The sequence below is a fragment of the Acinonyx jubatus genome, chromosome B3 (assembly GCF_027475565.1).
Source record: "Acinonyx jubatus isolate Ajub_Pintada_27869175 chromosome B3, VMU_Ajub_asm_v1.0, whole genome shotgun sequence".
In the NCBI taxonomy this organism is placed as follows: domain Eukaryota; kingdom Metazoa; phylum Chordata; class Mammalia; order Carnivora; family Felidae; genus Acinonyx; species Acinonyx jubatus.
In genome coordinates, this window is record NC_069386.1 from 118,875,169 (window position 1) to 118,888,984 (window position 13,816).

Below are 13,816 nucleotides of genomic sequence, written 5' to 3' on the forward strand. Positions count from 1 at the left end.
CGAAGCAAGCCAAAAGGAGTCCGGTGGCACCAAGCCAACGTAGGAGCCAGTGTCCCTACGGCATGGAAAGGCGTTGTTGGGGCTTCACCTCCCTCTCCCTGTGTCTTTTCCGTGGTGACACTCACTCAGCTGTGTCTCATACTGAGTGTAAGACCTCCTGAACTTTCAGTTGCCTCCTCTATGAAAGGGGATATTATGGATGAATTGTGTCTTCCTCCCCAAATGATGTTGAAATCCTAACCCCCGGTACCTATGAATGTGAACTTATCTGGAAATATGGTCTTTGCAGATGATCAACTTACAAAGCGGTCATTAGGGTAGGTCCTAATCCAATATGACTGTGTTCTTATAAAAAGAAGAAATTTAGACACAAAAGCACACATATTCAGGGAGAATGCCATGTGAAGTTGAAGGGCAGAGAAGTTGAAGGGCTTCTGCAAGCCAAGGGGCACCAGTTTTCCTAGAAAATCACCAAAAACTAGGAGAGAGCACGAGAACAGATTCTCTCTCCTTCCCTCAGATGGAAACAGCCCTGACCAACATCTTGAACTTCTAGCTTCCAGAACTGTGAGACAATACATTTCTGTTATTCTGAGCCACCCAGGTTTTGGTACTTTGTTATGACAGCCCTAGCAAACTAATACTGGGGAAATGATGACCCTCCCCAGGGATTTACAATAAGGATGCAACAAGGAAACCATGTGAAGCAGCTGGCACATCGTGCGTGCTCACAAATTGTCATCAGCTCTTTAGGCTAAGAGGCTCTAGCTCTGGGGGAAGAACCAAAGCCAGTTCCAGTAATGTGGCTAAGGTGGGCAATGGGGGGTGGCCCTCAGAATGGGTGCAGGGGCCTGGTATTGCTACCTGGAGTATTTATTAGGACTCTCCACATGCTGGGCTACCTGGAGCATTTATTAGGACTCTCCATGTCTAGTCTCTGAGCAACCCTTGACATTGAGTCATTTTGTCATCCTGACAGTCTTAGGAGGTAGACCCTTAGAATTTCCACTTTGCAGGTGGGCAAACTGCAGTACAGCGAAGTGAAGGATTTCACTAGTTTCCAAAGAGCCAGTGGAAGAGGCAAGATTCCAGCCCAGGGAGTCCCAGTCCAGAGTGTGTGCTTTAACTGCCAGGGGTGTATGTCTATGTACCTCTGTGCTCCCAGTGGCCCAGGGGGCCTGGCCATAGAAGATCCTGGAAACAAAGGCCTGTGCTCTTCCAAGATGATGACCAGCATTTCAAGGGAGCCCTGTGTGGTCAGAGGGATGCCCACTGGTTATCAGCTGCCCCCCCCCCCCCCGTGCCGCCCCCCGCCCCCAGCAGACTCTCAGGGCCACTTAAGAGGGAGCAGATACCAAGGCTTAGTTCAGTTGAAAGAACTGTGATTGAAATTCTGGAGTAATTCAGAGATAAGCCTGGAGGTAAAAAGTCAAAGCCAGGGTCCCACCAGGCTCTCTAAGGAGGGTGCCTTCCAGGAGAAGTGGCTTGGGACAACCCATTCACTGAGCGCTTTCTGCAGATTGGACTCTACACCTCTAGGAGAGGCCGCAGCCATGTGCGATTTCTGTCAGAAACCAGGGAGGGCCAGCTGGAGAATTTGAGGAGAAAGCAAATAATGAAGGGAAGTCCCCAGTGTGCATCAGAAGTGAAAGGTTTCCCCCCAAAACAGGAGCCTGGTGGTCAATGTGTGCTGAAGTGGCTCTAACTCCAGCCACGACATGGGAATTCTTCAGAGCCCTACCTCTTGGCAAGGATCTCTGCCTTTTGAGCAGCTAAATGCACCGAGAATCCCATGTGCTGTCAGGCCCCATTGGAGGGAGGCACTTGGTGGCCACGCTGGCCTGGTACCCAGAGCACAGTGGTTCTCAGATGAAATTATGGGTAAATGAAGTCAGTCAGACCACAGCTGGCTGAGGTCCCAGCTCCAATACTTTACCTTCCTAAGGACACTCCCATAAAACAGACATTCTAGAGAGAGTGTCTTAGTCCAAAGGAGTAACTTAAGTGGTGGGTATCTTAGGCATCATACATTCATGCACTCATTCATTCATTCAGTCAGTCCATACTCAGGAAGGTCTTATGTCAGGTGTCATGGCAGCACTGGAGAACAGTGGTGACTAAGACAAACACACGGTCTTACCCCTCTTGGAGCTTATCTTCCGATGGCAGGCTACTCGTGGGAATGATTGAGGTCCTACAATATTAAATGGGCTTTTACTTCAATAGTTTGAGTACTGCCCATCCTCAGTATCTGTTAACCTGGAGAGTAAAGGATCAGATCTCATGTGAAGAGGATATTTAGCTTCATTTTTTTTTAATGGGGATCAGGAAGTTTCAAGGATTATAAAGTGGGGCACCTGGGTGGCTCAGTCGGTTGGGCGTCCGACTTCGGCTCAGGTCATGATCTCATGGACTGTGAGTTAGAGCCCCGCATTGGGCTCTGTGCTGACAGCTCAGAGCCTGAAGCCTGCTTCAGATTCTGGATTCTGTGTGTGTCTCTCTCTCTCTGCCCCTCCCCTGCTCACACTCTGTCTCTCAAAAATGAATAAACGTTAAAAAAAAAAAAGGATTATAAAGTGCCTATTCCTTACCACACCAGCAAGGGGCCTGTCTCATGATCTCTCCAGAAGGGGAATCTCACCTGAAATTTCACCTACATCAGTGTACCCAAGTAAGCAGATCATCCAGGCGGGTGACCCTTGTGTGGGATGGGAGTCCCCAGGTGATCACGAGCTCACCTGGTTAATTGTTGGATGGCTCACACTTCTGTCATTTCTCTGTAACTCTTCTGTCTTCTGGAAACTTTGCTTCAGTGGCCCCGCTCTCCGAGTTGGACTGGCCTGCCCCAGGGAGGCCATCCCACCTTTACGGGACTTTTGCAGAACTTTGTTTCTTAAGAGGTCCTTCTGTATCTCAAAGAGTGGGGTCCATTTCCCCAAGGAGAAACTTTTTCTTTTTCTTTTTTTTTTTCATCATTTAATGGTGTTTTATTAATGATGCTTATTTTCAATGTTTTTAATATGGGTAATTTTTTCACCTCCTCTTTTTTTTTTTAATATAATTTATTGTCAAATTGGCTCACATACAACACCCAGTGCTCATCCCAACAAGAGCCCTCCTCAATGCCCATCAGCCATTTTCCCCTCTCCGCCCCCCCATCACCCTCAGTTTGTTCTCTGTATTTAAGAGTCTCTTATGATTTGCCTCCCTCCCTCTCTGTAACTATTTTTTCCCCTTCCCTTCCCCCATGGTCTTCTGTTAAGTTTCTCAAGATCCACATATGAGTGAAAACATATGATATCTGTCTTTCGCTGAGTGACTTATTTCACTAGCATAATACCCTCCAGTTCTATCCATGTTGCTGCAAGTGGCATGATTTTATTCTTTCTCATTGCCAAGTAGTATTCCATTGTAGGTATAAACCACATCTTCTTTATCCATTCATCAGTTGATGGACATTTAAGCTCTTTCCATAATTTGGCTATTGTTGAAAGTGCTGCTGTAAACTTTGGGGTCCATGTGCCCCTAGGCATCAGCACCCATGCATCCCTTGGGCAGATTCCTAGCAGTGCTATCGCTGGGTCATAGGGAAGTTCTATTTTTAATTTTTTGAGGAACCTGCATACCATTTTCCAGAGCGGCTGCACCAGTTTGCATTTCCACCAAGAGTGCAAGAGGGTTCCCCAAGGGGAAACTTTTTCAAACAAATTTGTTCTTCTAGGAAGTCTTTCTGGAAAAAGTAGAGACAACAACATCCCCAAGGCTTTTCAACCTTGGGCAATTCTTCAGTCAGGAATGTGGTCCCCTGGCCTTTTAAAAACCTATTATGTGCTGCAATCTATAATGTGCCAACTAGGCCCAGGTGACTCCTGACTCTGTCCTAACCCCTCTCCAGCACATCTTCCCTCACACTCCAGGAGCCCCCGGGTCCCCCAAGAAGCCAGTCTAGCCCCTGAGCTAGGAAAACTCTGTTCCCTCCTTTCCTCCTGATCTGGCAGCAAGAATGGAAACTTTCGTGGAAAGCACTTGCACTGACGACATCTCCCAAGTCTGGACTTTGACTTGGGCCCTGATAGGGCCCAGGGCTGGGGATGGGGCCTCTCCTTCAGAGGGTCGAGACCTCCCACCGGCTCCTCCCCTTGCTCTCCCTGCCCACCGTCACTCATCGGCTCCCCCCCCCCCCACCCCAAGTGACCGCTCCACCCCTAGAGAAGGAACTTTTACACTTGCCCCCTTTGTGTGTCCTCCCCCATTTCCGCCGCCCTTTTACTGTAGATTTTTCTTCCCAGCTTTCCAGCGCCGGTCCATGTGGCTGTGGAGTCCGCATGGGGCTCGGTGGAGTTGAAAGCCCAGAGCTTTTTGCTGTTTTGTTTAAGACCTGGTTATGGTTGTGGGATTTTTTTTTTTTTTTTTTTTTTTTTTTTGTCAGCTGCCTGTTATATCAATCACGGAGTCGGGATCTATTTATAGGTTGGGAGTACTGTGTCCTTAGTCACAAAGAGACACAGACAGGGGACTGTCAGCTGGTGCCGGAGGAGCTGAGCACCGAGTCATCAGCAAGTGGAAACACCTGAGGGGTAGACCGCTCCCCGCCAGCCCCTGTCCTCGGCCCGGCCCCAAGCATGTGAGTACGGGAACTTCTCCCTTCTCTCTGCCCTGCGCTGCCCGGGCGTCCTGTCCTTTCCCCCACACCCCCCTTCTCTCTCTCCTTCTGTCTCCTTCTCTCTGTGTCTCTCTTTTTATGGATAAAAATATCTCCCAGTGCCTGCTCTTTCTTCCTGGTTTTCGGCACTGGAAAGCATCTCTGCCTGGCCGTGGCCGTGGCTTGGGGGGGGGGGGGGCAGGGGGGGGGGCGGCGGAAAATGTCCCCTCTCGCAGACTGTCACGGGAAGGTCAGAGGGACCGGAACGGCTGGGTGGGCCGGCTACCCAAACTCATTCGGAATCCGTAGGTTCCCTTTTATTTTTATTTGTTTTCGCTGAGAAAAAGTAAGTAAATCAAAAGGGCAAGGGAAAGTTTACATGCGGCTCGGCGGGGTGGTTATGTCTCCCAGCGTGAAAACTTTTATTTGCTGGCAGCTCCGGCGTTGGGTGAGCTGAGAAGGTTACAGAGAAAGAGCTAGTTCACACAGGACAGGTGATGATGGAGGGCTCCGGGGGCTTCGGGGGGGGGGGGGGGGACCCAGGGCGGTCCCAGGGACCAGCTTTTCAATAGCACCTGAAAGGAAAATGACTTTTTTTTTCTTTCTTCTTTCTTTCTTTTTTATTTATTTATTTTTGCTCCACGGAGTGAGTTTGCTTTGAGGAGTCGAGATGAGAGCGGATGATTTGTCTTGCCTTACAGGCTTTTGTTGGCTCACACGTTTGGTGGCTTTCCTTCACCCTGAAAGGGGAACTTGGTGGGGGTGGGGAGGAGGAGTCTGGGGAAGGAGGAAGCCAGGTGTGGCTGTGGATGCATTTTGCTCTGCATCCTTCCCGAAAAGGGAGAAACTTAATATCATGACTCTTGTCAGAGCCCTGCTTGCTTTAGACAATCGGGGTGCAAGCTCTGGGAGCACATCAGTGGCTCCCAGGGGTGACAGTCCCCCAGACGTTGTCAGGAATCCACAGGGCCCACACACCACAAGCTTCCTGTCGAAAATTGGGGACTTTAGATTTTGGATAATGCAGATTATTAACTAAAAATCCTGCACTTGGGGAAGTTTGCCATATATTATTTACAAAGGAATAGTAGCCCTAAATTTGGTGGGGGGAGGAATGTGATGATGTTTAATGTATATTATATACAACTTTTAAAGTTTCTGGGTTTCTGTTTACTAAAAACAATGGTTACCATACTGTATTGCTAAGGACTACTTCTTGATTTGTTTGGGAAAACAGTATCCTAACCAAAAAATAATAATCCTTTCAACAATTTAAAAACATTAAGCAAAACAGATGGGTCTGGATTATTTTTGATTAAAAATAAAATAGTTTTAACAACAAATCTAAGTTGGCAAAAGTCAAATAATATATACACACGTATGTTTAGAGAGACCACTTGATCTTGTTTTACTTCTGACCTTTCTAAAACTTTTTCTTTGGGTTCTTTACTTTCGACTATTTTATTTAGGGTTATTAATGTCTTTAATCCATTCATTTATTATTTTGGAGGGGAGAGTGGGGATCAGGAAGGAACAAGAAGTTAGAGGGTCAACTTCACGCGTTCAGGTAGTAAGAACACACGTATGGGTGGAAAAATTCAGAATAAGGAGTTTGGTATAAAATGGGGGGCTCTTTGGGGGGGGGGAGTGTCACTATTTAAAACTTAGTGTGGAAGGTAAAGCCCAAGAAATCAAGAAAACAATAAAAAACAGGAGTTGGATGTACTCTCTATGTGGCAATATTATTTTTTTCTATTCCAAGGACTCCACTTTGCTGAACATACCCTGCTAAGGTCCCCCACGATAATGCTGAAGTGAGAGTCGGTGGGTTATTGTTAAGGAAAGCTCAGATGAGTCCAGTGAGAAAGACACCGTGTTCAGAAATTGCAGCAGTCAGCTGTTTGCAAAAACTGAACTTCTAGCTGAGGACTTGCGGATCTCAAAGGCTTTTTAGAGAAAGTGTGACATTTTTTAATCTTTGAATGCGAGAGCACGCCATTCTCTCCCTGCCTCAACACGCACCCCGAAGCCTGCTGGCCCAGGATTAAATGCAGTAGGAGAGAGCCCCTCATCTCTGAACAAGTGCTATGTTCTCTGAGCATGAAGAGTGGAGAGAAAATGTTGGAACATTTAGGCAAGAACCACTCCTTCTTTTGGCTACTTGTGGATGCTTTTAGTGGGGGGTGGGGGGGTGGGAGGAGGATGGGGCTTTGTCTGGCAGTGGGATGGAGGGCCTAGCTTTCACTCTCAAGTTCAGGATGCGGTTTTTCCCTTTGGGCTTATTTCTGGAGAGGCAGTTGGGGGAAACTTCAATGCATTTGCCTAAGGCAGCCTCTGATTACTTAGTTTCTGCTTCAATAACGATTAATTTTATGTGGACCGAGCTCCCGTCAAACTCATTTTTTTTTTCACACTGATTTCTTAAATGCAATTGGTCACGGGGCTGTCTGCGACTTCATGTCTGCAAAATCTAACCCATTCCATCCTTGTCGTTGTTTTATTTCTCTGAATGTGAGCATGCAGTCGCCCGTGTGCATGAACTGTTGTTTTATGAGTGCCCCCTGCCTCCCCTGAGCACATGGAAACCCAGCCGACCTCCTCCCAAATTGGGGACAGTGGGGCCAATGAACAGGTGCTTTGGAATGCAGCAGGCTCAGGTGCAGGACCATCAATCTCCAGGAAGAAGGAATCACAAATACCTGGAAAGCGCTCCCCTAATTCAAACAATTTCACATAGCGGAGGCCTCTCCAAATACCCCGTAAATAAAAGATGGCAGCTGGCAGGATTTTTAAACCAAAGACCATGCACTGCTCTTTCTCCCCATCACTTCATTTCTACAGTGTATCTGTCCATCTTTTTCTTATCTCTATTTTTACATTTCATTACCCTCCTGCTCTCTCTCTCTCCCTCCCTCCCTCCCTCCCTCCCTCCTCTCTTCCCTCCCCTTCTCGCCTTCCCTGAAAAACACATTTCTATCTGGCACAGAAAATAAACTCAGATTGTGGGTAGTTATGTTAATCTAATTCAATCCTCAGCGGGTTAAGAGTGAAATTCTAATAGTAGAGCTGTTGAGGGCTTTTTTGTTAATGGCTTGGGGATTACATTGAGTTAAAGGCTCATTTCCTAATCAAACAGAGAGGGAGAGAGTGACTCCGAATATTTATGAGTCTCCCAGTGAGAGTTTAAACATTCAACTCCAAAAGCAGGGTTTCTGCAGGAGGAAAGAGTTAAAACCCCTCAGGGCTGCTGGGGAAAAAAAAAAATTAAACCAGTTAAGCCATCAGCATTTTTAGGCTGCTGTACAACTTCAGCAAAGTGGAAGATGGGGACAGAGAGAGGAATCGGTCCACAAAGCAAGAATGGAAACTGTGGCAGGGGCTCTCTGAAGCCAGAGTCAGCTGGTGCGTTCAGAAAAAAGTCCCTTGCAGCACAGCAGACACGAATCCTGCGGATCACGGTCAGTTCACCAAGGGTCTGGAGGGGATGTGTGCCTCCAACTCCCCAAATCAATTCTCCTCCTCTGGTCCAGAGGTGAGAACATGGAGACAGGAGTATGGCTCAATTTCCCAGCAACTGGAGAGTTCCCATGCTGTCTCGTGGAGCAGGTGGAGAGGATTCTCACACCCCCCCCCCCCTTCAGTCCTGTGGCTGAAATGCTGTGGGCTGTCTCCCCTTCTGGAGCCAGTTCACATCTCTACCAGCCCCTCTTTTCCCCTTTGCTCTGTGAGTGGGTCCACATCCCTGGTCCCCCTGTTCTGCTGTCTAGATACAAGGACCTCCAAGCCCCTCTGGTTCCCTGTGTCCAAGGAGAAAGCAAGTTGAGATCTTTCTGATCTTCGGCCAGAGAAGGCAAAGAGCAACCTGGCCAAGGTCGAGCAATGTCAAGGCAAAGCTGAGGTCAGGAGTCTTAAGTTCTCCACACGCTTTCTGGCCGCTCTCTCCCCTCATTCTCTGGGGTACAGTAGAGGAGAGGGGAAAGTCAGAGCCATATGGCTGCCCAAACATGCCTGACTCTCCTAGAGTGTGGTCTCCTGCTTGGGAAGGAAAGGCAGGAATCCCGATACAAGAGGATTCTGAATGCTCTGTGGACACTTGCCTTGCTATTCTGCCACTGACCAAGTGGGCAATTTCTAGTCCTTTCACTTGGGCCTGTTTTCCTGCTTCATGAGATGAACAGAGGCTCCAGACAGCCGACTTGCTATCAGTGGAAACCTCTGGCTTCTTGCCCCCTCTCTGAGCATTATTCTTTCTCTTGATGCTTCATGCTCAGTGGCCCGTGAGTCCTCTTGCATTACATTTATAGCACATCCACATCAGCTTTGCCATGAAGCCTTCCTCGTGTGGGTGGCCTCCCCCACTTTTTGGAGCCCCCAACAGATCTCCCACCAGCGTCGCATTCATCCCTAGGGTGTGATTGTTTTTGGGTCCCCCTCATTGCACCAGACTCTCCCCAAGGGCAGGGACAACATTTCACTCCCCTTTGTACGTCCAGCTCATCATTGATCATTCCTGCCTGTTCTCTACCAGGTACCTCTCGTGGATGGCACATGAGCACGCACTCTTAGTAGGCACCCGGGGCTTGAATCCTGGCACCACCTCTTCTCAGCTCTGAGACTTGAGCTAATTAATCCCTGAAGGCCTTTGTTTTCCCCTCTGCTAACTGGGCATAATCATAGAGCCTACCTCACAGGGTTGTTGGGAAGATGAAATGCATGTAAAGTGGAAGCCCTTTCCCCAGTACGTGGTAGCACTTTTACTGCTCAGCATGGAGCCGTCTCTTCTGTACGCATCATGCCACACCGCTAAAGACAGGCTCCCATGCCTCCCACTAAGGAGCTATGTCCTAATCAGCTTGGGCTGCTATGACAAACTACCACAGTCCGGGTGACTTTCAACAACAGAAGTTTACTTCTGGTTCTGGAGCCTGGAAGTCCAAGATCAAGGTGCTGGGATGGCCTGCTTCGGCGAGGTCCCTCTTCTTCATGTGTTGATGGCCGTATTCTCATTGCCTCTTTACATGGAGGAGAGAGCAAGAGCGTTGGCCTCTTCCTCTTTGTAGAAGGGCACTAATCCCATCTTGGGGGCCCCACCCTCATGACTTCATCTAAACCTAATTCCCTCCCAAATGCCCCACCTCCTAATACCATCACACTAGACATTAGAGCTTCAACATACAAATTTTGAGGGAATACAAACATTGCATTTGTAACAGGCTATTTTCCTGAATATTGGCGAGCAGAATCCTGGAGCAGCGAGACTTCTATCCTCACCGTCCAATGAGCTATTCCATTAGGAAACCAGAGGTCAGGGCCTATCAGGACACCCACCCCCCAATTTAAAAAGAGCTTAGGGCTTTTAAACTACTGCGGGAGAGCAGAGGTTGGGAACCAGGCTTTGGATAACAGTCCTAAGTGAGAAGAAGAAGGCACGATTCTTTTCTGCTCCATACAGAGTTTGGTCAGCTCTCCTGGCCCTTGCTCACATCCCAACAAGCAGTTTTGTTCTTAGGTCCCCAGGCCACTCCTGCCCCACTGCTCTCCACCGTACACTTGCAGGGGGCAGTTTGGGCTCTACCTACAGAGCAGGCCAAGCCAGGCTGTAAAGCCAGGCTGTGTTCTCAGGGAGGCAGGTGCTGCTCTGTCCTCTCTCTCAACATGATCGCTTGACAAGTGAATCCACAAGCCAAGAGGGCCTCACCACAGTTCCTGAGAGGTGTCCTCTCATGGGATGCCCCTGGTCCCAGCGTCCTCAACACTCCCTCTGTGTCTCTGTGTAGGGCCCTCCTATGCTGCCAGGCAATAAGCCCTACTCCTGTTCTTTCCCCAGGATAAGCCTCTATTTCCTGACTGAAGCAGGGATCTAGAATGTGAATCCTCGTGCCACCCAAACTTACGAAGTGCCCATATTGTCCTCGCTGCCCCCTCTCTGCTCTCCCTCCTAGATTTGGGGGTACCACTACTAAACCCTGGAATCATCCCTGCTTCCCCTTTGCCTCCTCACTATTCACCTTTGATTTCCACCGTGCCTGGTACAGTGCCTGGCACATAGTGTGTGTTCCATCAACACATGCAAAGTGAGTTGCTTGGAGTCACTTCTCTCGAGGGGGCACCTCTGATCCCTTAATCCTGGGAGGAGTGATTGGAAGTCATGAATGTCCAGCTGCCTTAACTACATCAGCCTGTGACCCATTGATCGTGGTCTTAGCCCTGGGCCCTCTCCCCTCTGTCCCTCCTGCTTTCATGTTCCTCTGTCTGGGGGAAAAAAAAAAAAAAAGGAGTGTCTTTTATTTAGATGTGCACAAACCTTCCTAGGAATTTTATTCTGTTCTATAAAGAAGCTTTGTCTAAGCCGATGTCAAATTTAATTGCTAAACTGGTATCTCTCCTGTGACTGTTTCCCTCACTTGTCATGCCCTCTCCTCTCCCCTTTCTGGGCTGTACCTGCCTGCCTCCTCTGACTGCTGACACTCCATGGAGCCGTTGTTCCCTTCCTGCTTTAACCACGCTGGTCCCGGGTGGCATGTGTAAGAGGGAGACCTTCCTTCTGAAGCGTTCCAGAGTGTCTGCTTCCATTAGCACAGACAAGGCTTTTGAAAGGTGACAAGATAGGAACATCGTCTTAGGTCCCGGAGTCTCCCCAGAACAGTATTTCTGCTCTCTTTTGGAAGGCAGTGGATAAAAACTCAGGCTGCTGAGGGTTAAGTGATAGCAATGAAAAGTCTAGGCATCTCTGGGGGACTGGTGGCTGGCTGAGACGATTGATTAGCTTGGCTTAGTGATCTTTCCAGCAATGTTCAGGAGTGAAATTATTGCTGATTAGGCCATGTGTGTGTGTGTGCTTGTGTGTGTGTGCGTGTATGTGTGTGCATGCGTGTGTGTGTGTGTGTGTGTGTGTGTGTGTGTGTGTGGACTCAGGGAAGTGATGGGGTAGGATAAGATCTGAGAAAGAAATGTCATAGATTGTTTGCTCCTCAGTCGGCCTCAAAACTGACCTGTCACCCCATGTATATCTGCAGTTACATTAGGGCTTTGTGTGTGTACAAGTGAGCCAGGGAGGGGCAACTCCTTGCAAAGCTAGAAGTATTTTGACATAACGAGTTAAAAGACAAAGTCAGTAGGGGGGAGGTCAAACGTTGAAGGCCACTTGCACCTGCAGCATCTATGGACAGAGGGACAGTCAAGTGCCATGGATAGAGGCTGGGGCCAGGTGGCCCAGCCCAATTCCCACCTCAGAGCAGCGATAATTCAAGTGCACATGCTGTCAGGGCCTCAGTTCCCTGATCATAAAATGGTGGATTGGAGGAGGTCTGTTAGGCCCTCCCATTCTAAAAGTTGACATTTTTTTTTTTAAGTTTATTCATTTTGAGAGAGAGCCTGAGTGGGGGAGAGGGAAGGGCAGAGAGAGAGGGAGAGGGAGAGAATCCCAAGCAAGCTCTGGGCGGTGTGGGGCTCGATGCGGGGCTTGAACTCACAAACCATGAGATGGTGACCTGAGCCGAAGTTGGGTGCTTAACCCAAATAAGCCACCCAGGCACCCCTCTAGAAGTTGACATTTAGAACAGTTGCTCACAATGGAGAGATACGGTGTGCTCCTAACTTAACTGATAACCACAGGTCAGCCCGCCTGTGTCCCTTTACTGCAAGGCCATGGGTCCAAGGCTTTTCTCTGGCTTCATGCCTTTACCGTCCTCACTCAATTCCTATTATCATTGTCCTCAATTTGTTTTTGCTCCTCAGCTCCTCCTCTATAAGGATGCCTGGGCCGTGAGCAGAAAACTGGCCAGGCCTACTTGTTCAAAAACAACCTGTAAATTCTGCATTTTGTTTTTCATTTGTACAGACCATTGTTTCACGCCTCTGCGGTCCTAATATTCTGGCCCCACAATCCTCCGCCGCCGAAGTTGCATCTAGGCTTCCACACGTCTGGAGAAGCCCCGTACCAGGGCACCTGCTCCTCAGGGTTTGCTCAAAGTCCTTTGGCAGCCTCTGAAGAGGGAAGCATGCTTGGGACCTGGAAGAGGGTTCCGAGTCATGGCGGCCTCCGCACGTAGCTCACCCCTCCCTGCCTTTGTTTCTTCACCCGTGGGAAAGGGGGTCGAAACGTGCTCTGAGTGCCTCACAAGATGGGTGTGAAGCTAAAATACAAGTCAGAGCATCAACATTCCTTTAACATGCGAAGTCCTTACCAGTCTTAGATTAACTTATTCCCCTTTGGGTGATCTCCACAAAGTGGCTTGTGTGGTGACCACACAGGCTTTAGAGCCACACTGGACTCACATCCACCTTGTCCTAGCTGTGACCTTGAGCAAGTTTCCCAGCCTCTCCACTCCACACCCGACTTCCTCATCTGTATAATGGGCATAATGAGAGCATCTCCTCCGTGGAGTTGTGTAGATTAAAGACCACCCACACAGAGGCCCTTGGAGCAGTGGCTCCTAGGTGATAAGCTCTCAGAGCCGTTGCTGGGGATGATGGTGGCATTTTGGCTGTTGTGATCATTTTCTAGGATCCCATGCCAAAAAGGCCAAGGAGAGGGAAATTTCAAAGTCGCTACGTTCCTCCCCCTGGACGGCTTATAGATACAGCAGAAAGTGCTACTCTAGAGGTGGTTCAGAGACACGCCCTGGTCTCCACAATTCCCTGCACTCTCATATCCCGGGCCCAAGTGAGCATCTTCCCAGCGCTGGCCTGGGGTCTGGAGAGGTCTGACCAAGCCTTTCAGCCCTCAGGGAAATGTGCTCTCCATGGCCCAACACAGTCCAGGCAGGAAAGCTGGAAATGGTGCAGATGGTCTCGTGCGCCTGCAAGTGGTGCAGAGTCACTGCAGTGTATTTTCTGCCCGGGGCTAATTCCTCCTCCTCGTACAGTGTGACTAAGCAAGGATGGCTTATTTGCCCCATAGTTGATGGTGCGTCTTTAGGGAATACTTACCGAGGAGAGAAGAATGGGAGTAGGTAAGGATAATTTCCACCAAGGTGGTCTGATTCGTATATTTCAAGGGACTTGTAGAACCAACATCACTCTTAGGGGGAAATTCCTAATCCAGACTTGTGGCCAGCCTGTGTTTTTGTGCACACGTGTACGTTAAGGGTATCGTGGTCAGCCATCCATGACTCTCTTCCTTCCCCATCTCGGGCTGAGAGTCATCTGGAAGGAACATGTAATTACTGTTTA

At 48.9% G+C, this 13,816-nt stretch overlaps 1 protein-coding gene across 3 annotated transcripts in view; it reads left to right on the plus strand.

Annotated features, from left to right (window-relative positions):
* Positions 1–4,493: 4,493 nt before the first annotated feature.
* The window catches only part of ESRRB (estrogen related receptor beta), a 170,881-nt gene continuing 161,558 nt past the window's right edge, over positions 4,494–13,816 (plus strand). The window contains exon 1 of one of the 3 annotated variants that reach the window (XM_027066226.2): positions 4,494–4,624. In XM_027066226.2, coding sequence (XP_026922027.1) covers positions 4,623–4,624 — 2 coding nt within the window. In that variant the 5' untranslated portion in view covers positions 4,494–4,622. Of the gene's footprint in view, positions 4,625–4,861; positions 4,989–13,816 lie in introns of those variants that run through there. The other 2 variants (XM_053224754.1, XM_053224757.1) reach the window with 2 other exon arrangements.